This window comes from Buteo buteo, chromosome 7 (genome assembly GCF_964188355.1).
Source record: "Buteo buteo chromosome 7, bButBut1.hap1.1, whole genome shotgun sequence".
In the NCBI taxonomy this organism is placed as follows: Eukaryota; Metazoa; Chordata; class Aves; order Accipitriformes; family Accipitridae; genus Buteo; species Buteo buteo.
The window spans coordinates 10,677,486-10,703,096 of NC_134177.1; the positions used below are offsets into that span (position 1 = coordinate 10,677,486).

A 25,611-nucleotide genomic window follows, 5' to 3' on the forward strand; every position below is an offset into this window, starting at 1 on the left:
ATATCATGTAACTAATGCTTCTAAGAAAAAAAAAAAATTGCAAAAAATAGCCCAAGCCCCCAACCCAAACCAAAAGATAAATCTTGCTTGCTTTTCCAGCTGATAGACTGTGTATAAATCCATGGCTATAAACACTTCAGTGACTTAATTATATCTAATTATTAATCTTGAACTTGAAAGAAGTTGTAGCGAATGTACCATAAATGCAGTTATTTGCATTCTAAGAACAAAAAAAGATCCTGGCTCATGTGTGCAACCTTACCTCCTCCTTGTTGACAAGTTCTCATCGCTTTCACTCATCACCAGGACTCTGCTAGATCCTCCTTGACTAGCTTCATGCATCACTTCAATCTGAGTAAGAAGGACACATTAAAAGTGAAAATACTTAATTGCTGATGCTTTTATTTAGAGAACTTTAACTCTAAAAGAATAAAAACCAGATTCTACCTAGTCTAGTAAGTAACTGGACAAGTTAAAATAATTGAATTCTAGATGTACAAGTTGTAAATCAAGAATACCTCCTCTCTATTTTTCTATTTCCTTACTCGGTATTGGCATGGGAGGCATTCTTGACTGCAGGCAGTCTTTATATATTCCACCGTAGAAGGTGAATGATCTCTTTATTCAGATAATTGCAGGCATAGCAGTCTGTTCCTTAGACTCTGAAATACTATTTTTTGTTTCCTGCCTGAAGCCAACCCAAAGACTTCATGTTTTCAGAGTTCTTTGTTCAGTACCATATGGAGAAGTCTAGGGAATCTTTCTTGTGCCTCTGAGAAGTACTAGTACTTGTAGCAGTATTATGTAAGACAGCATATACCCTCAAATACTGAGCACAGTATATATGTGCAAGGGCTGTCCCCAGATTGAAACGGACTGAGGCTTTTTACATAATATTTTGATAAACATTAAGCTAATTCCTTGTCCAGTCTTGCAGAGTTGGATCATTTCAAGTGGGCTTGCGGCAAGTTTTAAGCAGGCTAGTTCCCCTTTTTGCCTGCAGCTTTAAAAGTACCAAGCATTACTTGGGTTTACTCAAAGGCAATCTCTTCAAATTCAGTAAAACTCAGCTGCTGAGTTTGCAGTTAATCCAAACTCCAGTAGAGTCTTTAAGTTCCTGAGCACTTTTGTTTTTAAGGACTGATTCTGAGGAAAAAAGCAGTGGGTTGTCTTACATTCTGTATAACTAAATTATTTAGCTGGTTGGTGATGATGATAGAATCCATTGATAAACTGTCCTCCCCGAAGTATTATCAGAACAAATAAAATACATTTTATAGCAACAATGGGAGGGAAGGAGGGGGGCATAACTTGCACTGTCGTCTTGGAAAGTACATTTAAAAATGAATGGTTGTCTTTATAAAGCCTGTACCATGTTGTTGCATATACCTGACTATGTGGGAGGAATGCAACTGATTACCTGCCCTACTGTTGAGAGTAAGACTGATGAGCATAAGGCTAATTCCAAAGTACTTTCTGTGAGTTTAGACAAAGGTGAGACCAGCTGTATATTTCTGCTGGTAACTAGATTTTATTCTGTGCTTATTGCTGAAGTTGTAGGCTGTTTTGGACATTTCAGAAAATGGACTACATCTTAATTTTTGCTTTTCAGCTTTAGGGAAATAAAGGTCAAATGTATGAGTAAGGGGTACAGATAACAGAAGAGTTGGGTTGAAGTAACTTGCATTATATCAAAAGTTAAATAATAGAATTGTGCCAGGTAGACACTTGATATATTTTTAGCTTTTTATGCCTTAGGGTAACACTATTCTTCCCCTTCCCCTCCCCCTAAATATTCCTATCCCCCCTGAAAAAAAACCAAATTAACAAAACCCCAAAACAAGTAGTTCTGATTGGTGTGGAGTTTCTGCACTGACAAGATTAAACTGTTTTTTGGATATTTATGCCAAAGTAGCACATCATGCGTGGCTGTTACTGATGTAAGAAGTACTGATGTATGAATTTTGTCCTATGAATTACTCATTAAAAATCAGAAAATCCAAAATGCTTATTTTAAGAATGCCTTCAATAAGAGTGGATTAAGCTGGAAAACACCCAGAGAACTTTTATCATAAAATGTGATCTCTGTTATTGGATATGCTCTTATATAGACTTCACCTTTAAAAATCGCCTTTAAAATAATTAATGAACTATGAAAAACTTAACAGCTGCAACTGCAGGGGCTAGTGTGTCATGTCCTTTCCCTGGTATATAATCTATTTTAGGTTGGGGTATTTCTTTTCCCCAGAGATGTATTGTCAAAGCTTATTCCCTTCCTCTTCTGCCCCCAGACTGCTGAACATTGTGAAAAAGGCTACTTGCTGGTTTTATCACACTTTCATGAGGCAACCAAATCAAGATCATACCTCTCTCCCACACTACCCAACTTCTTCTGCTATTCGTTTTGACTATTAGTTGTATTATTTCCCTCAACACATTCAGGGCCTGCTCTTATTTTTTTCTTTCTCAAAGCATACCTTAAATTGCTTTTTTACCATTCTAATGATATGCTGCCATAAAGAGCTAATAATGTGAATCTTAATGCAAGGAAGATGCAGGGAAGTTATGGCAAAGGGATGTTATTTAAAAGGTTGTGAGTGAATGGCACTGCATATGATTTGATTTCTGTCTTATTTTTGGTAAACTTTAAAGGGGATATTGGCAAAGTTACATAGCACTTGTGCACAGACCATTCAGAATACGACTTCAGTGGTACTCTTCCTCTCTCTCACAGGTATATTTACCTCATCTAAACCCAAACATTTTAAATAAGACAAATGAGGAAGAAAAGAAGTCTGGTCTCTGAAAGTGGACATTTCAGCTAGCTTGGGCAAATAAGAAGTTTCAGGATGCAGCTGCTGTTCATCTTGGTTACAAGAGTTGCAGATGAATGAAGTTTCGGGATCCTACTGCTTCCAGTCTTAAAATACTCAAGGAGGGCCAAACACTGTCTTGATAGCTTGATATTCCAGTCAGTCTCTACAGCTCAAACAAAAGACTCCCTACTGTCAGGGTGGGATTCTTAAATGCTGTCAGGCTTGGGAATAGGGTGGAAAGGATAAGGATGTCCAAAGAGTCCTAAACAGAATCTTGCTGCAGAAAAAATAATGCAACAAATGTCATCATAGAGACACAAAAGCAAAATACATTTCCCTGAACCTTACTTGCCCATGCAGCAACAGGTAACGGTGGAATTTTTCTTTGGTTGCTTGGTTGTTGGTTGGTTTATTTCTAAGTATTAAATGTCTAGTCTGTCTTCCTTTGTGTAGAAACTACCCTTAGAAAATACTTAAATGAGGAAAAAATATATAACTTTGTAAAACCCTGAACATAACACAACTTCAGAGGAGCTGGAATAAGATTCCAGTTTTAGAAACAAAATAGTGCATATGCTATAAGGAAAGACAGAAACTTTGGAGGCACTTTAATGTATTATTGTTGGACATTCCCTTCACATTTCCCCTTTCATTCATTGAAAGTGATTTCTACTTTAGTGTAACTTGTTTTTCCACATGCATGAGCATAAATCTTTTTTAACTGTCATCTGAGTAACTTTCAAACTGCAACATGAACTGTAAAAAAAAAAAAAAAGCTTAGCAGAGCATTAACTTCTAAATGTTCAATTTTTTAATTCCAAGTATGTAAACCTATATATTGGTTTGAGTTCTCTCACAATATGGGATGTCCCTAAAACACAGATATGCCTACCTTAATTCCACCTTTAGTCTTCTTAATGTTTTTCTTTTTTGATAACTCTACTTCAGAAATGGTCTTTGGAGGGCAGGAAATTTCTGTGGACCTCCTGTTGGTAGCTGAAGGAGTCAAAAAGAAAGTAACATTAGAAGATGTGTGCTGAAAGTTGAAATCCTTCTTCCTCATAAAAGCAATGAGCAAAGATCCTGTCACATCAGTGGTAACTGAGACCTGGCTTAGAGAATGAATTGTGGCTGGAGTGGTGAAGGACCAACTGGCACAAGGGATGGGCTGCATTGTTTGGTGCTCTGCTGTGTCTCAAACTGGCACCTACAGCTCCACACTGTAATGACTACTTTGGTTTGGCTTCCTCCCTGGCAACCATCTTCAGGGTAGCACAGGTGAATGTTAGCCAGCTGTATCAACAGTTGGGTAATTTTCACTTGCATAGTTTTTCAGCTCAGGTGTTATTACCTGTGTGGGTTCCCAAAGAAAGGAAATTTTGGTTCTGGTAATGGTTATCTTGTGTCAGATTATAAAGGATTGTTCCCTGTAAGGTTTCATCATGTGAACAAGTCTCAAAAGAGAAGGTGTTCAACAAGTTGCTGTGACTATGTACGTAGTGACAGTGAATCTGAGGAAACTGTTTCAGAATATGCTCTGTTGTGTCAGGTTTGTTGGGCCTTGCAGGCTCTGTAAACCACAGTTGACAGTTGTCTAATGCTACTAGAAAATCATTCTTAACAACATAACCACTTACCCTGAGACTGCTGTCCAAAGAAAAGGTTTAGAACAAACTATGAGAAGGGGAATCATACATTTCACTTGAGGAGAAAGGAATCTCTCTGTTACAGTTTGTATCTTTGTTTTAAATTGATAATGAATTCACAGTGCCTGCTATAGAAGTACAAGGCAAACAGTGCTCTCCTTTTTCTTAGTTGCTGAATTGATACAGGCAACCATGCATGTCATGGTAAAAACAAATATGAATACCAGATGAAATGATGAGAGAATCTGGGTCAGGCAACAACGAACAAAATTGTTGCAATTCTGAGATTAAGTCCTTTTCAGTTTTATTGTGGGAAAACTTTCTAATTAAACAAGAACTTCTCTAAAAATAAAAGCTGGTGTTTTCAAATGCATCTAGTAACATTCTGTTTAAGATGGTTTCATCAAGTTTAACGTTTTGAGGCATTGAGAGTCTTGGTGGTCACGAAGAACTTCTCTGTGAGAAGCTGAGGGATACAATAAAAAAAGATGCAGACTTCTTTGAATGAGGAGTACATAGTATCAAAAGCTTTATGTAGGAGAGTGGCATGGTTTAAGCGCAGCCAGCAACTTGACACTACACAGCTGTTTGCTCATTCCTCCTACCCCTGCAGTGGGATGGGGAGGAGAATCAGGAAAAAAAATAAAAATTAAAACTCATGGATTGAGATAAGAACAATTTAATAACTACAGTAAAATAAACTAATACTAACAACAACAATAATAATATAATAATAATTAAAAGGAATATAATTTAAAAAAGGAAAAAAAATAACGCCTCCCCCAAAAAGTGATGCACAATGCAATTGCTCACCACCCACTAACCCATGCCCAAGCAGCGATCCACCCCTCAGCCAACTCCCCCCAGTTTGTATACTGAGCATGATGTCCCATGGTATGGAATATCCCTTTGGCTAGTTAGGGTCAGCTGTCCTGGCCCCATTCCTTCCCAGCTTCTTGTACACCTGCTCACTGGCAGAGCATGGGAAACTGAAAAATCCTTAACTTGGGATAAGTGCTACTTAGCAACAACTAAAACATCTGTGCATTATCAACGTTATTCTCACACTAAATCCAAAGACAGTGTACTGTAAGGAGAAAATTAACTCTATCCCACTAAAACCAAGACAAAGAGGACGGAACACTTTTTTTAAAAGAACACACTAACAAATTTTCAAACGCCCTTGTCATTAAATTTTTCTTTTAATGTAGTAAAAAAAAAGGGCAAAAAAAGCGCATAGAAATACCCCAAATTATATGCAGTTAAAAAGAGAACATAGCAGTTTCATAGACAATAATAACAGAAGCTGACATTTCTTCTACACTGCTTCTACACTGTGTCTTTTCAACTGCCTTATCATGCAGCTGGGAAGAGAATTAATTAAAGCAGCTTCTCTCCAGCTCTTTCCTAAATCTTCCTGGTTTTATCCCATCCTGAATGACATGAGGACTTGGCAATGTCCATTTCATGCCTATTACTTCCTCACAATGACTCCATATTAGAAAGTTTCTTCAATGGAACAGCGAAGTCTGGCAGCTACCAGCAGCTATAATTGACCAGTAGAAGATTCTTATGGTTCCCAGGACTGAGCTGAAATGCAAATGTCGACTCTATTTGGTTCTTCCATCACTCTCTTTCAGAATATACAGTAGGGGATTTGTTTTGATTTTGAGCACTACTTTCAACAGATGCCTTTTTCCCATCCCCAGGAAAGTTTTCAATGAAATAGTAATTGTTCTCTCAAAGGTATTTTTATTTCACCGGAAAAATGGTGTACTGACATTTTGAAGCCAAGAGGGAAGAAAAAAAAAAAAAAGGCAACATGCAGCAAATATAAGCTATTTGTCCTTATTGTCAACGTTCTTCATACCTTTCTAATCTGTAGGGAGGATGATTTCTACTGTTGGCAAAACCAGAATACCAACATTCATCAACTATTTGACAAATTTTCAAATAGGGCCTTTTATGTTTTTCCCCATGAATCCCTGAGTAAAGTGGTTATAAGCATCAGCAAATTCATTCTTTTCCATAATAATGCATCCTGAAGATTCTATTTAGCCTTAAATTCGCATCTACCACCATCTTGACAAGACATGGGCTGTGATCATGCCTATCACACTGAACAATATTCTCTCCTGGAGCCTCTCCCAACTACATCCTATTTATACCTTAAGAAATCAGCATTTTAAAAAAAAAAAAAATCTAGGACTTGATCACAAAAATCCTGATTCAATTAAAGAAAACCAAGACATTGTTTCATACTTTTCCCCACATGCTTACCAGCCACTCCTGAATACCCTAGATATGCTGCCAATGTCCAGTTACCCTATCTAAATCTGAGTTCAGCCCATTGGATTGCTGTACAAAGTTAATTCCCAAGTTTTATATATACTGGATGTGTTATTAAAAGGAATGGAAGCAAAGGAAATAACTTTAGGAAACATGACAACTTTTGCTTAGAACAGCATAGTCAGCAATACCAAGTTGTTCAACCTATTCATTAATCAGAAAACTTTCTATCTATCTTGAAGGGATGGTTGATACTGGTATGAAAATCCTGGCTGAAAGCAGTTGGCAGAAAACATGGAAATCAGTTATGACTTTGATGTCTGGATCACAACTTACAAACTCAGACAGTTCAAGGTGATCCAGGAAAGACAGCACTGGAGAGTTTAAGTAAAAAATGACACATTCACAAAAAGCCCAAGTACAGATGATCCAGCAGCAAATCACTCAGGTCAGTTTACTAGCTTAGTCTTGGCTTCATCAGTATGATGTATTTCAGAAAGAAGGAGGCAGATACAAGATAAGAAAGCAGTCAAATCCTGCTTGTATTTCAGGGGTGAATTTGATTCAGATTGACACAGCAAACTTTCCCCTTCAAATTTGACCCAGAAATGAATTGAAAACAGGAAGCAATCTGTTTTCAGTTATGCTCCAGAGTACTTTTGAGTTACTGACTGGCCCGTATTCAGAGACTGCTGCATGTTACTACATATAAGTAGTTTCTGGAGCAATTTAGAAAGAAACAGCCCAAATACCTGCCAATTATTACTGCACTAATTACTGTAGAAATGGAAATATTTTATAAGAGGAACTCCCTTATAAAATTCAGTACAGTTGGCTGTTTCAAGGTCATTACTGTACTGTACTGCTGAGGAAGCTGAAAGTTACAGTGTTTGACTGCCTACTGAAAGAACAAAGGCACAGGAACAAAGGAAAACTATAACTATAAACAGTCTAAGGTCTGCATGGTTTCAAGGTTGTTTTCTTCCTATTGTTTCACTGTACTTCCCTGGACAACAAGTAATGAAGATTTCATTTTGAACTCATTAATATTTTAAATTGCTTGATTCTGCTTTTAAAGCAAGTATTGTTAAAGGGCATTGTATGCAGAGGTAAACTTTTTATTGCAATGATATTTACAGTAAAGCAAGGTTTGGGTCTATCACTTGCATTCACCTGGAGCACCACTGTTCTTCTATGGGGCTTCAGTACTACTTACTAATTTTTTATGAGCAAGTTGTGTGATAAATATGGGATTACTGTTTTATTACCTAGCCTACAGCAAATGGTAATGTGGGCTGTACCATCCCTAAAGCTGCTAGGAAAGGAGGTAGACTCATGTGCTCAATGTTGCTTTGCAGTCTCTCCACCACTCCAGGACAGAAATAAATTCAGTGAGAACAACTTGCTGTGCTGCTTGTCAGGAAAGGCTGTGGTTTCACCCATTTCCCCACACTGCTCCTGCATGGCAGGGTACAGGCACCATCTCTCAGGCATTCATCTCTCACTGTGGGGGGCTGCATCACACAGTGAGGCACAAACAGAACTGTGTGCAGCTCCCAGGTACTCAGAGACAACTAGATTAGTCCATCTGGGTAACTGGCCTCAAGTTTGCTCTTTAGCTAGCAAGAGACACAGACTTTGTAGTCAAGGGTTATGACACACACCCAGTATTTTTAAGACATTCAAAGCTCCCCTCAAATAAGTACCATGCTTTACGTTCAGGTCTTGTGTGAATTTCCCAACCACATGCTTCCCCATCTGTTTTCTGTGGGAGAGTTTGTGTGTTCTCACTAATCACCTACAGCAGAATCGAAGTCCTTTGGCAAGAACAGGCATGGAAACAACTAGTCTGCTAAACTGTTTATTGGGGCTTTGAAGATAATTTAATGACTTAGTTGTTTTGAATGCTGGTGATGAAAAAACAGCTTGCTTAGGCAGCTAAAGAAACACCAGAGCATCTAAGGTTTATCATTTAATGGCCTAATAAAGAAAGTCTTTTCCATTCTTAGGCAATATAATCTATACTTCTTTGTTCCAAGGAAATTGCTGTCAAGCCCCCTGAAAATCTGCCCATATAAGAAGCATAGAGCAAGGCCCCTGTATGTGGAATATTATTCTACAAGGAGACACACTACCTGGTTTCCTCAGACTTGCCCAAGTGTGATAGCAGCCCTACAGCTGCAAAATTGAAAGCATCTTCTCCTTTTCTCTACATAGTTTATAGAAATATCTTGAACTATAGAAACTGGTGGTTTCCCAAAACCATTAATGAAAATCACATGCACTATCTTTTCTGAGTCAGCTAATCTCTCTGCAGCCTCACTTCTCCTGCACACATGCCCAGACATTCTTCTTCTGTTGGCTATCCAGATGTTATTAGTTAGTAAGTGTTATGCATTAGTGACTGAGGAACGCTGGAATGGATCCAATGAGCAGTCATACACATTTAACTGAGAAGGAAACAGTTTAAATTTTATTATTTAAAGAACTGAAAAAGCTCCAACTGTGTTCTCCCATATGAATTTCATGTTCCAAGTTGGCGTTCTAAGACATTTGTAGGGCGAGTTGTGGATTTTGTGTGTGCAATGTGCTGTTAAACATGTTATTTGCTTAATGAGCTCACGGAAATTTTGACATCTCTGCTCCTGTATTTCACATTTATGTTGCACACAGAGAAATCTCTAGGTGAATATTTTATAGCATTTAAAAGACAGGAGATGCCAGAAGCAAAGCTACATGTGCAACCCTAATTTTGTCCCTTTGCTGCTAAGGCATCTTGGTCCACCCTCCTCTAAGAATCCTTGCCTCATTCAGTGCATGGACTCAAAACCACTTAATCATCAACAGCTATTCACTATTTTGATTTATCTGTATGTCTCAGTGGAGGCCCAGAGCCTTACTATCCATATGCTATTTCAATCCCTGCTCTGAATATAACTCTTTTTTCTAATAGTCATTTTTTACAATTCAAGTGCTTCATAAATATTTACTGAGCTGTTTTCACAACATTTCTCAGAGGCAACAGGCTGTTATCAACCACACTGAGGTCTCTGAGTTTCATAGATAAAGATCAAAAGAGAATACACTACTTTGGGAGACCAACTTGACATTTTTAGAACTCAATTTTCAGATTACTGAATATTATGTGCCACTTCACATGTTCAAGAGCACATGCCCTGCCCAGTAATTCTGATTTCAGTCTTTCACTGCTCTTTCAGTGTAGATTTCTTTATGTAGTTGCACAAGTTATTAAAAACAAACCCCCCCAAATTGCACTAAGTTGAATCACATTAACACCCACATGGGTTTTTAACAGGGTTGAAACGTTTACACCTACAGCACCAGCTTCTCTTTCCAATGTCAGCAGGAATAAAAGCAGCAATAATAGTTACCGTTTCAGAGGTAACTCTGGAACAGTTGAAACCCATCTGAACTGAGTCTGGTACAGTTCTCCCTTTCCTCCCAACCTTTGGCCACACACTTCCATCTCCTTTTTTGTCAGTACTGCTGTTCATGGAACTGGATGATGAAGAGCTGAACTAGCCGAAACAAAACAAGCCCCCACCCCCTCAGTGACAGTTTTCAGTTCCCTCCTTTGTTCCCACTAGTTATGTGACTCTAAGTACTGAGGGAAAGCAGAGTCACAAACAGACTGCTGTGCTGGGCAAAGAGGAGAGGAGAAAGGGAGACTGTGACAGCTCTGCATTAAGAAAGGCTTAAGCTGCTGCAAGATCATACTGTAAGGAAACAAGCAATGCAGGGGATAAGAAACATATATTGTCTCTGGGTTCCAAAGATTTTTGCTGACAACAAAGGAAATGAGACTATAGGAGCCAAACTGTAGCAAGTTCATGCACAACAAACATATGAACTGAGATTTTTTTTTTTTCCCAAGTGCTTATAATTCTGCTAAATCTGGACACTCTAGGAAGGGACAAAACTATTTTGTACTGCCATGTTCCACACATGTTACCACAAAGGTAACTAAAGCAAGACAATTTTCCTAGCCTTGTTCACTGAGATGGCCAAATCATTTTTTTACTGAGGTTTTCCAAAAAAGTGTCAGGCTGAAGAAGATAGCCTTTGGGAAACTTTCAGAGAGTTAGAGTTTGGGACAATTACAAGCAAATTAAAATAGAGAAATGATAACTACAGTCATTCCTAATAGTTTATATTATCCTTTACAGTTCTGTGGCTTATCCCACTGTGCCTGACAGCCTATGGGCAATACGAGCCTGCATGGTTTGAGTTTGTGGACCTATCCCAATTCTCTCCAGCTAAGGAGTTTCTTACAGAAACACAGACCACAAATATGTAGTCAAATCATCAAAAATGATGCCCTCAGAAGTGAACTAGAGTAAAGGAATTTCCCCATCAAATGCCACTTCTTTCCTCCCAACACATACAGGCACAAGCTTAGCCATTAGCAGTATTCAAGCAGCTTGCACTGGAAGTAAACAGAATTCTCCATGAAATAAGATGTCATATATACTACTAAAATATTTTCAAGGCATTTATTATAAAAGGGTCAGCAGAGGGTTTTCTGCCTTTTCTGGATTGGTCTGTGAATAGTATTTAAGCAGATTCCCACAGCTAAAATGTGCACCAAGTCCAGCTGGCATAGACTTTTGATACTTCCAGTACTAGTTTTTCAACATTGAACAGGCCTGTCCCTGCAAAATTTACAAGCTCATTTGTGAAACCGAAAGCTTCAAGCAAAAATGGGATGAATTTAAAATTTTGTTTCAGAATTTCCAGACCCACAGAAAAGCATTGAGTGAGGGAGAGTTTACAGTGCAGCTCTGAACTGCCTTTCTGGATCTTCAGTAAGCTAAGACATTGCCAAGAGTCACCAGAGACCATAAGGACATAGACATTTGAAACTGTCACAGTCATTTCCCTGATAGAAATCTGCCCCTTCTCTCATACATGGTATCAGCTCTGCCTGTATGCACCTATGTATATGTCCATGTAAAATGAAGAGTCTCACAGTTACAATAATGGAGTATTTCATGCCTGAGCCTTCACATCTGTTAAGATTTTTCCATTAGCACCCTGAATTGCATTGAATTTTCCCTACCATTCCTTGTTAGGGAAATGGATAGTCAGCAAGTGAAAACAAAACAAAACAAAATCTATTCTGGAACGAACATAACTTTTTTTCCTTTCACAACCATTGCAATGCTGCCATGGTATTGTTATATCTGCTGCCTGGGGACAAAAGCCTTTCTTTCTGGTCTTCTATTTCTGTTTACCACATTTTATTGCCTTTGCCTGCCTTTGTATTTACACAGCCTAGGAATATGGTATTTTCCTGTTGCCATATTCTATTTTGCAACTTTTAGAAATATTCATGTATGTCCTGGGTAACAAATAACAATGAGTTACAATATCTGTTTCAAGAAGGTGCTTTTAGCCTCTCATTTTTCCAAGATGGTGCTGAGTAAATTCTCCCCATAAATAAATGCTGATACTGTATAGATCCTGTGAATGTGAAGAAAGGGCACAGAGGAAAGTCCAAAAGAGAGTATCTTCAAGAAGAGCAGAATTTCACAGCCTCATTTTCATGGGTTGGAATAGGACTTAGTGTTCCTGTTTCTATTCTCAGCCACATTTCAGACTCAGACTGTGAAACCCCTTGTTGAATCACTCAGTTTATCTGTGCTTCAGTTTTCTTTCTGAAAAAAAGAGGTTAGAATACTTACCAATAGTTGCCAAGTGCTTTGGCATTCTGAGGGAAAGCACACTCAGGAAATTCAAAGTATAACTCTTTGTTGTGGACAATTGGGTAATACCCAAAGGTTGCCATTACACAATATATGTAAATATACATGTACTATTCACAGCAGTTAAAGTAACTGTTTTTGAGCCACAGGATAAGCTGTAGATAGTCAGAGATTTCTGTTTCTTTGTACAGAGGTACTCTAAATAAATCATCTTCAGGCACAAAGAATTTGAATGAGATACTACAGTCTACTTATCAATGTCTGAACAGGACTGGGTTGCACTTTGCATTGCCTCAGAGAACAACTGGAGTAACACTTTAAAATAAATTTCATCTACCTATTAAGTTGCAATAGGACATCAGAGTCTAATCCTTGTCACACAGTTATCCTGTATTGTGTTGTATAACACTGAACTGCAATACAAGGGTCAGAGCAAGGGAGTATCTCATGATTCTCTGTGAAAGAGCTAATAGTACTGGATTGGCTGTATGAACAAGAATCAAAACTTAAAGCATTGCCATTTATATAGTAGTGACTATTCTTTAAGGTTCTATCTACATCAAAAGTTTAATTAAAAAAATCTGCAAGTGCTCTAAAATGACAAGAAAAAAGTTCATGAAACACAATCAGAGTCTGCATGTATAAAAAGAAATGCAAGACTAGCTTTTAGCCTGAAGACACAGTTTCACAATAGGTGAAAGCCATTCTAAAACTGTACTACTACTAACAGGGACTAACTAGCTCTGACCTACTGACCCCATAACCCCATTTTCCTTTGCTTCAGCACTAGTGGCCACACAGTGAACAATCTGATCAACTTTGAAGTTAGTGCTGCTTTGAGCAGGTTATTGGGCTATGTGATCTCCAGAGCTCCCTGCATTTTTGTAACTTATGCAATGGAAAAGTAATTACTACATTTTTGCAGTCAGTTCATTGAGTTTCCAAGGTAAATCACAACTCATACAGCTAACTGACTGCCAACAACAGTACAAGAGGGGAACACATTGCTGGAGAATGTGTGGGTAGCAGAGCAGGACCTCTTCAAAGGCATTGTGGTCTCAGCTTGCCTTAAGCCAATAATGAAGCTGAAACTTGAGGTAGCAACTGTATGTTAAGAACACAGCTAGCATGGTTGGGGGGGAAAAGTACAGATGTCAAACCAGCATGGTAACTAGAAGATGATGATCCTCCTTGGTAAGAAAGGATGAGTGTTGGGGAGCAGAGAAGAACAACAGGGACATTTGTGTGACCTTGTGATAATATGCCTAGAAAGCAAAATGGTTAGGGTACTGGCCATCCTAATCTTCCTGTTGAGAAAGCAAAGTTTATTGCATGCTCTTCATGCAGATTAGGTATTTTTCAAGGCTTTTTGCTAGAGGTTCCCCTTTTAAAAAACCCTAAGGTTCCATTTTTTAATTTCTTATAAGCCTCTCTGCTGAAGAGGGACAACCCCTTTCTGCCACCAAGTACAGGGTAGCTGGTCTCCAAGATGCACTATTTCAAATTAGCTTCACCCACGTTCTTTTGCAGAAAATAGCTATCTTGGTTAAAGGCACATGCTAACTTCAAATCAGGAACTTTCAGTACATTCCAAAGAGAAGCAATGTTCAGCTTTTACAGTTGGTAGAGGACAACACTAGAAAGTGAGTAAACAGTTATGTAGAGGGAAAAAGCAAAAATTGCACAAACGAGTCAGTGTCACTAATGAACCCTTAGCCTTTGCAAGTATCTGATTGAATCTTGAGGGATTGCGACCCTTTAAAGCCAAATATTCACATTGCAGTATATGCAATGTAAAAGAGGTTTTCATGTTTACTTTGTATATTTGCAGTGACCAGCCTGGTTTGGGTTTTCAAGAATTAGCAATATAAGACATACTGAGAAACAGTATAGAAATGTACTCTGTAGATTAGACCTAGGAAGAGAGGCCTGAATCTTTTTATTCACCCTTGTTTATATGTTTGGAGTGACAGATATTTCAAATTCATTTTTAACAGCTGGGCCTACAAGGCTGACATGACACTGAACATCAAATGAAGTCTCCATTCTGATAACAACAATTAAACATGACCATGTGGACAAAACATTGGTGTGTATCTGAAAGCAGCTGTTCAAGGCCTACCTACTCCTGCTGGTCTGGTAATCTTTGGTGATGCTCGCTTTGGGGAAGATTCAGGATGTGGGGCAACAGGTTGTACTGGCCGGGTCTGTTTGGCTGCCAGCTTCTTCAGACTTACTTGCCTCTTGTCAAACATTTCTTGTACATCTTCTAGTTTTTGTAGAATTCTTTGGGCATTGGCCTAGGCAAAGAAAAGAGAAGCAACAGATGGTTGTAAGTGCTGGACTGACCAAGTTAAGAAAGGACTTCTCTTACCCAGACTCAGACTAGAGCTGAAGATCATACTATGCTGCAGTTTAATGCAACCCAGCCCATGCACTCCAAACAGATCTCAGTTTCACTGCGTAGGCAGTGTTTCTAGCAATCCTCTGAAGAAAACTTACATAAGTATTCCATGACTACTCATCTGAGTAAAACTTCCTGCCCCAAATGGTCACCTCTGTGCCCTTCTGGTGTAGGGAAAGAGGCAGATCTGAGCAGACTCAAAATACATAGCCCAGTACACTCTCATGTACAAGGCAATTGGTAATTTTGAAATTCTAAGTGAGTGCATGCACATCGGAGGGGTTTTACCTTTATTTCGGGGGTGAGGATCATGTCAAACTGATTGTAGAACTCCTTCGGGTTAGAGAGCTGGTGTTCCTTAGCTGTTACCAGGAACTTCTCAATTTCAACGAGTGCAGTTTCAGCTCCCTCTTGTGACTGGCACTTGTCCACAGCTTGGGAAGCTAAGAGGTAGATTCCAGCTTCACACCATTGGCTTGCCTTTAAAGAAAAATGGGGCAAGGACTCCATCACTACTGACAGTCCATGTTCTGAAGTGTTGCTTCTACTCCATGAAATATGGATTTGCCTTAACATGTCACTAAAGGGAATGAATGTTACTTAGTAGCACCCAACAGTTCCCGGCCACAACTCACCCCACCTAGCTACATAGAACAATAGAAAGTTCTGTTTAGCCTTCATGGTTTAGATGGTCCAGTAACATGTAAAATAATAGTATTCTGAGCAAAGAGGGGAAGTGTTACTGTGGTTGCTGCAAATTGAATCTGTCAGCTGTACTACCTCATTTTGGTGTTCGGTCACACAATTATCCAAAAACCAAAATGAGTATTTGAACCTTATCAAAACTCCCCAAAATTTCTCAGGCCTATAAAACTCAGTTAAAAATACTCCAAAGTGGGTTTTGGTAATTTCTGTTTCAGATAAGGCTGGAATAGCATGCAGACATTCACAAACCATTTAGTTTGCTATTCTAGCTAGATCACAGAAAGTGAAAACAGCTGAACAAGCAGTATACTGTTCATCTTTAAGCACCGGAATACATTCAGTTCTCATTTCAAACTTAGGTCTAGCTCAATTTTTTCTTAGTTTTATTTCCTACTTTTCATCATTTTAAAACCACAATTATGGGAAGCTACTGCTCCAATTTTTATAGTAACAATTTCTGAATGAAATGGAGAAGAAAAAAAGAATAAATACTTTTTCTCTTCATCCAAATTACCTGAGCTTATAAAAACATTCATTATCAGTAGAACCTTACCAGGGCTGTTATCTGAGAAGGTTCACTCACCTTATCTAACTGCTTATGCAGCTCAAGAGACTTTCCCAAAATATCATACTTTTTCTTGGTCTCATTGGTAAAGTCATCACAAATACGCCTGAGTTCAACACACTTTGGTCTAATGGAGTCAACTGCATAATGGTTGTTTTGGATGAGCTGTTCTCCGTGGAGAGCTAGAGACTGGGCCTTCTCCAAAGGTTCCTGTGAAATTAATGAGAAAAAATCCAAAGTTAGATCTTAAAATGACATGCATAATAAAGACAAACCATCTCTGTAATCCCTGCTGTAGCCTGGAGGTAAAAGTTTGGGATATTAATCTAGCTGATATGTCTTACTTTATATTTACATTGAAGACCAACTTTGTTGTCAGTGAGTATATGGAAACACAAGAGGTTCCATCTGAAGATCAGAAAACATTTTTTTGCTGTGAGGGTGAGCAAGCATTGGAACAGGTTGCGCAGAGGGGTTGTGGAGTCTCCCTCCTTGAAGATGCTAAAAAGCCATCTGGACAACCTGCCCTCCTGGGCAACCTGCTCTAGGTGGCCCTGCTTGAACAAGATGACCTCCAGAAGTCTATTCCATCCTTAATCATTCTGTGATAACTGTGATTCTGTGAGTGTATGCCGCCTTCTTTCTCACATAATGGGGACATTCATTATACAAGTTTTTTTCCCTGCAAAGTTCCCAATAATCAAAAAACCTATATTTTTTTCACTCACTAATTGCCAGGTTTGTAATGCTTTAGTTTATTTTTGATTCCAAGAGGTATTTTGGAAAACTCTTCAGATCCTACTTACTACATACAATTCATAAGCTTAGTCACAATAGAATGAAATTAGAGGTGGCTAACAGGAATAGAGCACACATCAATATGTTATGTGATGTGGACAATGGAAGGAAAATGCATGTTACTATAACTTTTATTCCCTTAGGCTTCTGCAGAAGAGCTGTGCAAAGATCACAATATTTCTAATTCTTAATCCTATTCTTAAAAAAGATGATCATCAGCTTTTACATTTGTTCATGTGCATCCTCCTCTGATTCAATTTACTCGTTTGTTCAATGCTTTCTAATAATACTAAATGTAATGTATATCACAGCTGACCAGCTGATGGAATTACAAAGTCCAAATATCTGGAAAAGAAAGGTGTTTATTGGAAGGCATGGATGTTCCTCAAACTGCTATGAGTCTGAATAGAATGGTCTTAAGTTACCTGGCCAAGGTAACCTGTTAAGTGTTCTGAGCTTTTCAGATTCCAAAGATTGACCTAACCTTTCCCGGTTAGGCTAGGTTTTTGAACTGGATTCTAGCTTTCCAAGTAATGAACTGGAACTACTCTGTCTGAACAACCCTGGCTTCTGGAAATTAGTATCTGAGTTTTGCAGTTTAAAATAATGACTCATGAGACAAAAGTAAGTGTGATGTAAGGACAGTGACAGAGAAGTGTCTAGAAGATCATGTCTATAGCAACTAGAATACTGTATTGAGTGCAAACCTGTCCTTTGTCTTCCAGTTGTTTCTGTTCCCTTAGGAGGTGCTCCACTCGAGTGACACTGTCTCCAATGTCAGCAAAACCTGCTTGTGCTTCCATGAGATTATCCAATGCCAGTTTTACCTAAAAACCACCAACAACAACAAAAATAAAAGAAACAAACAAACAACACCCCCCCCCAAAAAAACCCCACCCAAAACTCCATCACAAGATATTCATAAAATTCTAACAAACCTATGGTTTTAAACATTCACCTACATCTTTTAGAAGAGTCTGCATCTCAAGTTTAGTCTTTCAGCTTGTTCCAAAATGGGAAAGCCAAGGAATAAAGCAACAATCAACTATTCTTCAAAAAGTTGCCCTGCTTCTCACTATTTAGGCCCACACAGTTTTGAAGACCTGTAACTCCAGAGTCTTTATTACTCCAGCCTCTGGCGTGACAGTTGGGCTTTCTGAACTGTATTCCATGGACTTTGGTGGGATTGGCAACTTACCATCACAGAAGAAGTGATATTTGATAACATCACACATAAGTGCAAAATGATTTATCAAGAAGTCGGTGTTTCACATTTTGGGCTAACAGGCTGGCACTTTCCTTACTGTGCCTTATTCAAATGTTGTAAGATATCTGAAAGCTGTCAAGAATTTAGATTTTGAATATCCATTTCCTATTTCATAATGAAGGGCTTCTCTCCCAACCTCCTTTTTGGATTGCCAGTATACTCTAAGTTTGGGTAAAATTTGACCTTATTTACCAGAGAAGGCTAGACAGAATGAACAAATGAAATACCTCTCTAAAATCATGTTCAAAGTGTCGAAGCTGCAGGCATTGTTCTAATTTTAGGTGATGCTTGGTCCAAAACTGATCAAAAGCCTTTTCTGTTTCATCCAACTGAGCCAACAACCTGTTAAGAAATTAGAATGAAAAGAACTTACTTATTTCCTATAGTTCATTATTTTAAGTCACACCAATTGATGGCAGAAAGCAGGGTAGGGAGATGGTGGGGAGCCTACATCTATGTAAGAAGGCTCTATGTCAACTTTCCCTTAAGCAAAAGAAAATGAAATTTGCAGTGGGACAGGCAGGAGTGTGACTGATGAGTGACAACTACATGGATCCGCTGTGGCATTTGCAGTCCTGCCTCCTGGCCTGCAACAGGAACACAGAGCTGTTACATGTGCTGGCAGCCAAAGGCAGCTGTCTCTCCCTACCTTCCACCCAATTCTTCAAATATAATTCACCCCAGGCTAATACAGATTGAATATGATGCAATTATTATTTTAAGGAATGTTTAAAGCAGACCTCTACCACTTATTCATTTTCTTCGCCCGTCAGAAATAGGCAAGGACTGAATAATTTTTCCCAGTTCATTAAAAACAATAGATTAGAAGCTCATAATGCCTCCCATGTACATTGTTTCTTTCACTTTGTGTAAATGATGAAATATTTATTCACAAATAAATTAGTATCAAGGTGTCATACATCTTGAGTAAAATGTCTGACACCAGACTAGTGAGTCACTCACACTGTCTCTCAATGATCTATTAATTATATTACAAAGTAGAACAGTTTAAACAGAAAAAAAGTTAAATTAAATTCTTCTCTGAATATCCTATATTTCAATAGATGGGCACTGTTTGGGCAGGCAGGGCACGAGGCCTGATTGCCTACAAGCTCAGTGAGTGCTGGAATCATCAAGTTATTTGGCCAAACACCAATAGCTCCCTCCTATTCCTCTCAAAAACAAAGTTCTGTTCCCAGTCTAACCCTGAAAAACGTGTTTTTAATCAAAGCTAGCTGTCGAATTCAAGATGAACTAGCAAATTCCTTTGGGATGACTGTTTAAAGGATTTTAAGTATTCAGTGAAAAATATCAGCTCAGCTTTACTTTTGGCAGCTTTGTTCTCAGTGAATGCAGACACACTGAAATACTAGCATGGCATTTCTCTTTCCACTGCATCACATGGCACAGCAGAAACTTCTACACAGTGACTAAAAGCTTTATGGTAATAACTAGCATTGTAGGAAGGAATAGGGGTTTCTCTCTCTCCCTCCATGCAGCTGTGAAGGGGTATGTTTCAGAGTACCATCTTTATCTGTTCCTCACCCAGTGTTTCCACAGACATGCACAAGCACATACCCTCTCATCTCACATGGATTCAGATAACACTTTCTAGCCAGGCATGAAAGTTTGGAGGCGTTGTGGGGTAAATTCCACATTACATCTTCAGCCAGGTAGTTAGTGGTCCAACCAAAAACTACCAAGAAATTCAGGACTTGTTTGAACTTGCCTTGACAGTTTAATCAAGTAGTTTCCTCAAAGCTACTCCCTTCTCTAAGTTACCTGTCCAATAAATGCTGAATAGCTGAACCAGTGGGAATTTATAACCTGCATATTTAAACCATTTAAATTACACTTGCATTTCTTAGGAATAAATTAGCAACTTGCACAAGGTAATCTAGCTTCACTGACCTTTCTACTGTTGCCACATTTTCCAGTTCGTCTGGACTGAGTTTGCTGTTGGCGCTTCGGGTGACTGGCTCCCTAATGCATGTCAGTAGGGTGGCCCCCTGCTTCACAGCTAGTTTCAGCTCATCCTGAGGGAAAAAAACCCAAGCCAAACAAATTGTATATACTTATTCTGACAACACTCACATCTCTTAGATGGACAACATAGTAATGCTAAAGGGAGATTCTTTCATAGGTATTAAATAGTTGGAACAAAATAGAAATGCTTACCAAAGTTTATAAGTTTTTCTAGAAATGCAGAGTCTAAATCTATTCACTCTGAATAGTAAATATATTTCTGAGGAAAGGAATAGTATATAACTTATGAGCAGATTACATTTCTGACCAGGCAGGTTGCAGAATAAATTATTCTACCACAAATTGAACGTGTGCCACAGATCGTTCAGTGAGCTGAGAGACTGTGCTGAGACATTGTGCTGCTTAATGGAATTTCCTTAAACAACATTGTGAAATGCTGAGCCACAATACATCAGCTATCAAGGAGTCATCCACAGAAGAATGTGTCTTCCCAGCATGAAAGATGAGCAATGAAAAGGACAATGAGGCTCAAACATTAACATGTCAGCTGAGGAGCCCCCACATCACTGCACACTTGTTGCATAAAATGTGTTCTTGTGCTAATATAGCTTAAACAGTATTTTTTCTCTTGTGTTTAACCTAAGGTGTTTGTTGACAGCAATAATGTTTTCTTCTGAGCCCTACTCTGCAAAGCTAAACTTGCTCCAGCTTTTTATAAGAGAAACAAAATGACAGTCATTGTTTAGTTAGATCATTCTGTCTATATCTGGATTTTCCTCATGGATGTTCTCTACATCTGCTCCAGTGTGACTTCATCCTTTCTGATGAACTCTTCATCAGGAGCCCATGCTATTCCAGATGTGATTCTATCACACCCTCATACACTAGAAGTGACATTTCCCTGTTCTGTCATTCTTGAAGCTGTAAAAAGTCCCTTTTCATAGTTGAATCAAATCGACCTCCTGAACCCCGGTTTCTTTCCTCTTCAGTAGTTTCCAGACAATGGACTCCCAAATGATGGCACAAAATTTTGTTAAATCAAAAATCATATATTATGCTGATGGAGCTGTAATGAGACAACATTCACCTTCAGCTTGCTATGGTGGTCAGTGTGTGCGGAGAGGAGCTCCTCTGTGCACTGCACATCGTTGGGAAGTTCAGTCTCTGCTAGGTCTGTTCCGAAGGTCTGTAGCATCTGTGCTGTTGTTTTTACCGTCATTGCAAAGTTTTCAATAGCCTGGAAAAGCAAGAGCATAAAGTCACAGACTGGTTATTTACCCTTAGCCCTTTAACAATGCTTAGTCCTTCAGGCACACTGTGCTGCAAGTATTACATGCTTGTAAAGCTGTCCATATTGGCCTTTTTTGGGTGAATATGCTGAAAGTTGCAAATTAAATCCTGTGTCACAAATTATCTTTTCACAGGCCTACAACTATTGTCATCTCCATGAACCAGCTGTAGAACTCCCAGAGCTTAAAAGACATAATGAAACCACAGAGGACATCAGCTTCAAAGCAAGGACTGGAACTTCAGATCCTCTGCCCATGCTTGCTGGGAAATTCTGCTGTGTTTAAGATTTTAATTAAGGCTTTATTTAAGTTGAGGAGACTCTGAAAGTATATAGGGCAAAGCCTTTTTCACATTTATATTTATTCAGCCGTTGTTCACTCAGCAGCAATCTGTCTTCCCCTGACTTCTGAAAAAGTGCATCCCCATCCTGCCTATCTGTACTAGATGCATTCCAGTTAATCCCTCCCATCTGTTCATATTAGTACACAAATACAAGAACAACTTAGTGCAAATACAGTTAAAATGCATAAATCCATTGGAGCATTGCTGTTTCTTTATGACCTGGGTGCACCAACACAAAACTTGTCAGAAATCTGTGGGTTTATTGAAGAAAGGGGAAGTGAGGAAGGCTTAAAAACAACGCTGCCTTTTCAGAGTAGAATCAGATTTGTGAGATGTGATTAAAACTTTTATATCTAGTAGCAAGTAACTGCATGGGATGTTTTTTCACGATGAGGCTCCAATTTCTTTAGGACTGTATTGTCCTTTATAGCTCTTTATTCTTTACACTTTTTGATCTAACCCACCCAATGGTTTGAGTCAGTCAGCAGCACTAGGGATGCTCTTACACCCAGTCAAACACTACATAGTTGTTGCATGTTACATTCCCTTCTCGAGCAATGATGGGAACTCCCCATTTGCAACCATGACAGTTAAAATTATGCTGCGTGCTCAGTGAAAAACAAACTGGAGGTAGATCATTCAGAAAGTGCAGAGGGAAATTACATTCCACATATATGATCTGAAACATGCCCCAGATGAGGCAATGCTAGCAGAGTTCATAGCCTTCTTCCCTTTTTTTCCCATAAATTCATGCCTGCTTTCAACATAAGCAGTACAGACCCACATATGCTCTGGCTTACTGCTTAGCAGCTGTAGCCTGCTGTTCTCAGCACTGAAACTACTGGAATAAAGTTGGCTGAAATGTCACACTTCTGAGTGCAACACAGATAGAGCCATGGACGACCAAAGGCCGCTTACTAAAAGCCAAAAATGTACTCGGTGGGCAAGAAAGCTCATAGGCTCCTAGCTATTCAAGATACGAAAGCAGAAACAAAGAACTATGTAATGAGATTGCTCTGTCACTACCATTTAGCAACAGTTTAAAGCTGTTTCAGAAAAAAAGCACTGGCAGGACAAGATATGAGAACACTAAGAGAAGCAGCAAAGGGGATAAAGACTGTAGCTCAGCAAGACTGAAAGGTTGTTTCAAGGTGCCATGAAGGCTGACACTTCCCTGATGACAACCTCTTATCCAGCAGAGATTCCTTGGCTGACAGCACCATGCACAATGAGCTTATCAGTGTTTCACTTAATAGTTTCTTGCCCCCACACTCACCTGTTCGTATGAGTAGTAAATTGTTTCATATACCTAAGTTACGTCTGTGCGTTTTTTTCAAGTCTCTGTGCTTGGTAAAAGTTTTTCAAACAAATTTAACCAAAAGAACTGGGGATTACATAGCCACGCTCATGTCAAATCTTGGCTCACTTTTATTTACATATTTTACCAAACTATATAGTCGTGCTTTATGTAAACTCCTGTCATTAACAAACAATACAGCCTTTGTTGTGCTTCTTTTTACTCCCCTTCCTCATTTTTTCAAGCCTTTAGTTATTTGAAAGCTCATATAGATGATTCCTTCAGACTCACTCCTCCTGCAAGGACAGTTTCATATTTTTGATACTTTTAACATGTAAGCCTGTTCACCTGTCTCAATCCTAACCTCACTGTAGTCAACACAGCTATAAATGTAACAAACCAGTGTTAGAGGAAATTCAGATTCTGTGTTTGCATGTTTAGAAGCCTGAAATATTTGGTGGTTCTCAAGGAGAGTAAAATTTGATTTTATAAGGACAGTAAAACACAGAAAATTATAGCAGGAAAGTGACAAAAGTGATTTGACTTAAAGATACCTCAGAAAAGCTCTTTTTCCAAGTGTTACAGGTAACCTGCACGTCAGCAACAACAGACTCAAACTGAAGGCTGCTCAAAACACTGCAAAATATTGGGACTACGTAGATATGAGCTCTAACATACCAGTCTTGAAAGTAAAGCCACAGATGCAAACATTGCATACAGTCTTCAGGAAATTAATTCATTTTCCAGGATCAGGACCCAGCTTTGCCTGTTTTTCCTTAGATAGGATGAGACAGTATTTCAGCTGCTAATGTGCCAGAATTTGGGGTCTGTTTTTTGTAAACTGTCACCTTTTCTGGGCACCAGAATGAATTATTTACATTGTTCTGAAGCAGCCACTGAAATGCATTAACCAACCCCAAAAGGCAACAAACCAACCTGTTACAAGTGTCCTCAAAGGTAATGGAACAAAATGTCTTTCTGCCTTCCTACAATTATTAACTGTTCTTTGGTTACTCAAAATAAGACCCAGCTGGAGTGCATGTTTACGTAGCACAGAAATGAAAACAAAGGAAAATAAAATCTAGTGTCTTGAGTATTTTTCTTCTTTTAAGAACATGGACATAATTAATCATTAAAGTAAGAATTTTGACATTTGATTCAGTAAAGTGCTAAATAAAGCATATATTCAACTTCAGCCATGAGCTGAATGAAGGTCTATGAATCTCAACAATTATTCAAAGGCTAAGAATGTGCCAAAGGGCATTGCTGAATAAGAATACTGTGACACTGCTGGGCCCTAGTCCAGGTCAACAGTGAGATACAGATCACTACTTCTATTACAAGCTTTTGGGGAATTTACCTTTCTCTATTTGAGTCATGGATTTCCTCTTTCCATGAGTCTCTAGCAGAATCTGCAGACTGAAATGCAGCTGAAGAGTTACTACTTAATGGTTACTCTACATTTGTCATCTGGACAATTCTGGGTGTAGACATGGGTAAGAACAAAACCAACACTCACAGTTCGGTGATGTATCCACTGACTGTGGCCATACTCCAGGGTTCCTCCCAGCTCCCGGGTCAGCTGACTTTTGTCAATATAGCCATGCAGATCAGAGACAGAATTTAACATGATGATCTGTAAATTAATCCAAACACAATGGACTGAGAGAAATAATGAGCCCTTTCAATCATTGTTCCTAGGATCTGGGTTTGCCTTAAACATGTATGACCAAAGTGCAGTTCCACCACAGGCAGTAAGTTCTTATTATGTATTTGTTTATGCAATGGCCACAGTTTATTTCCACTAGATTTCGCCTTCTCAACATGTACGTGGCCATTCTTGAACTAACCACAACTTGACATCATCTTGTTCCTTGCTAGGCTGAGGATGCAGTCAGCTTGCATGTGCATTAAGAGAAAAAGTATGGTATTTCACACAAACTTCCATCAAGTAATTTCCGTATTTTCTAGATAACTGTTATTTACAGAGAAATGGAGGAGTAGGCAGGTTAAACAGCTTCCTCAACACCAACCGCTTGATCCAGGGAAGTGCTGAAATGAGACTATTGAGAATAAGATTGTCCTTTCAGTTGTATCATTTTATGGCACTGTATGTCCACTGAGTTCACTGGCATTATTCTATTTTAAACCATGATGAAAGAGAAAGGACAGACAAACCTAAATCTATTTTCTTACTTTAAAAAGTCTCCTTACCACTAGACCTGCTTAATGAAAGCAAAAGCAGATTTGCATGTGGCTTCAGGTAAGCAGTATTACCTTTTGGCAACCACTGTAAATCTGGCAACACATGGGGTTACACAAATAACATACATGTATTTAATTATGCCTTGTTGTTCTAACAGCTAGAAAATACACCATTATTTCAGCAACAGAAAAACAAGATGTTGAGCACAATTGACTAGAAATTTTAAGCCTTAGACTTTAATATATATCAAATTGTATTATTTCACTCTGCTGTT

At 38.7% G+C, this 25,611-nt stretch overlaps 1 protein-coding gene across 1 annotated transcript in view; it reads right to left on the minus strand.

The window, feature by feature from the left end:
• Window positions 1-25,611, minus strand: part of MCF2L2 (MCF.2 cell line derived transforming sequence-like 2) — a 162,477-nt gene that overhangs the window by 92,149 nt on the left and 44,717 nt on the right. The window contains exons 6-15 of the mRNA XM_075031473.1: window positions 24,651-24,767; window positions 21,290-21,439; window positions 20,128-20,252; window positions 18,444-18,558; window positions 17,657-17,776; window positions 16,170-16,361; window positions 15,170-15,361; window positions 14,600-14,777; window positions 3,709-3,812; window positions 263-351 (exon numbers count right to left, since the gene is read on the minus strand). Of these exons, the coding sequence (XP_074887574.1) occupies window positions 263-351; window positions 3,709-3,812; window positions 14,600-14,777; window positions 15,170-15,361; window positions 16,170-16,361; window positions 17,657-17,776; window positions 18,444-18,558; window positions 20,128-20,252; window positions 21,290-21,439; window positions 24,651-24,767 (1,382 nt within the window). The remainder of the gene's footprint in view (window positions 1-262; window positions 352-3,708; window positions 3,813-14,599; window positions 14,778-15,169; window positions 15,362-16,169; window positions 16,362-17,656; window positions 17,777-18,443; window positions 18,559-20,127; window positions 20,253-21,289; window positions 21,440-24,650; window positions 24,768-25,611) is intronic.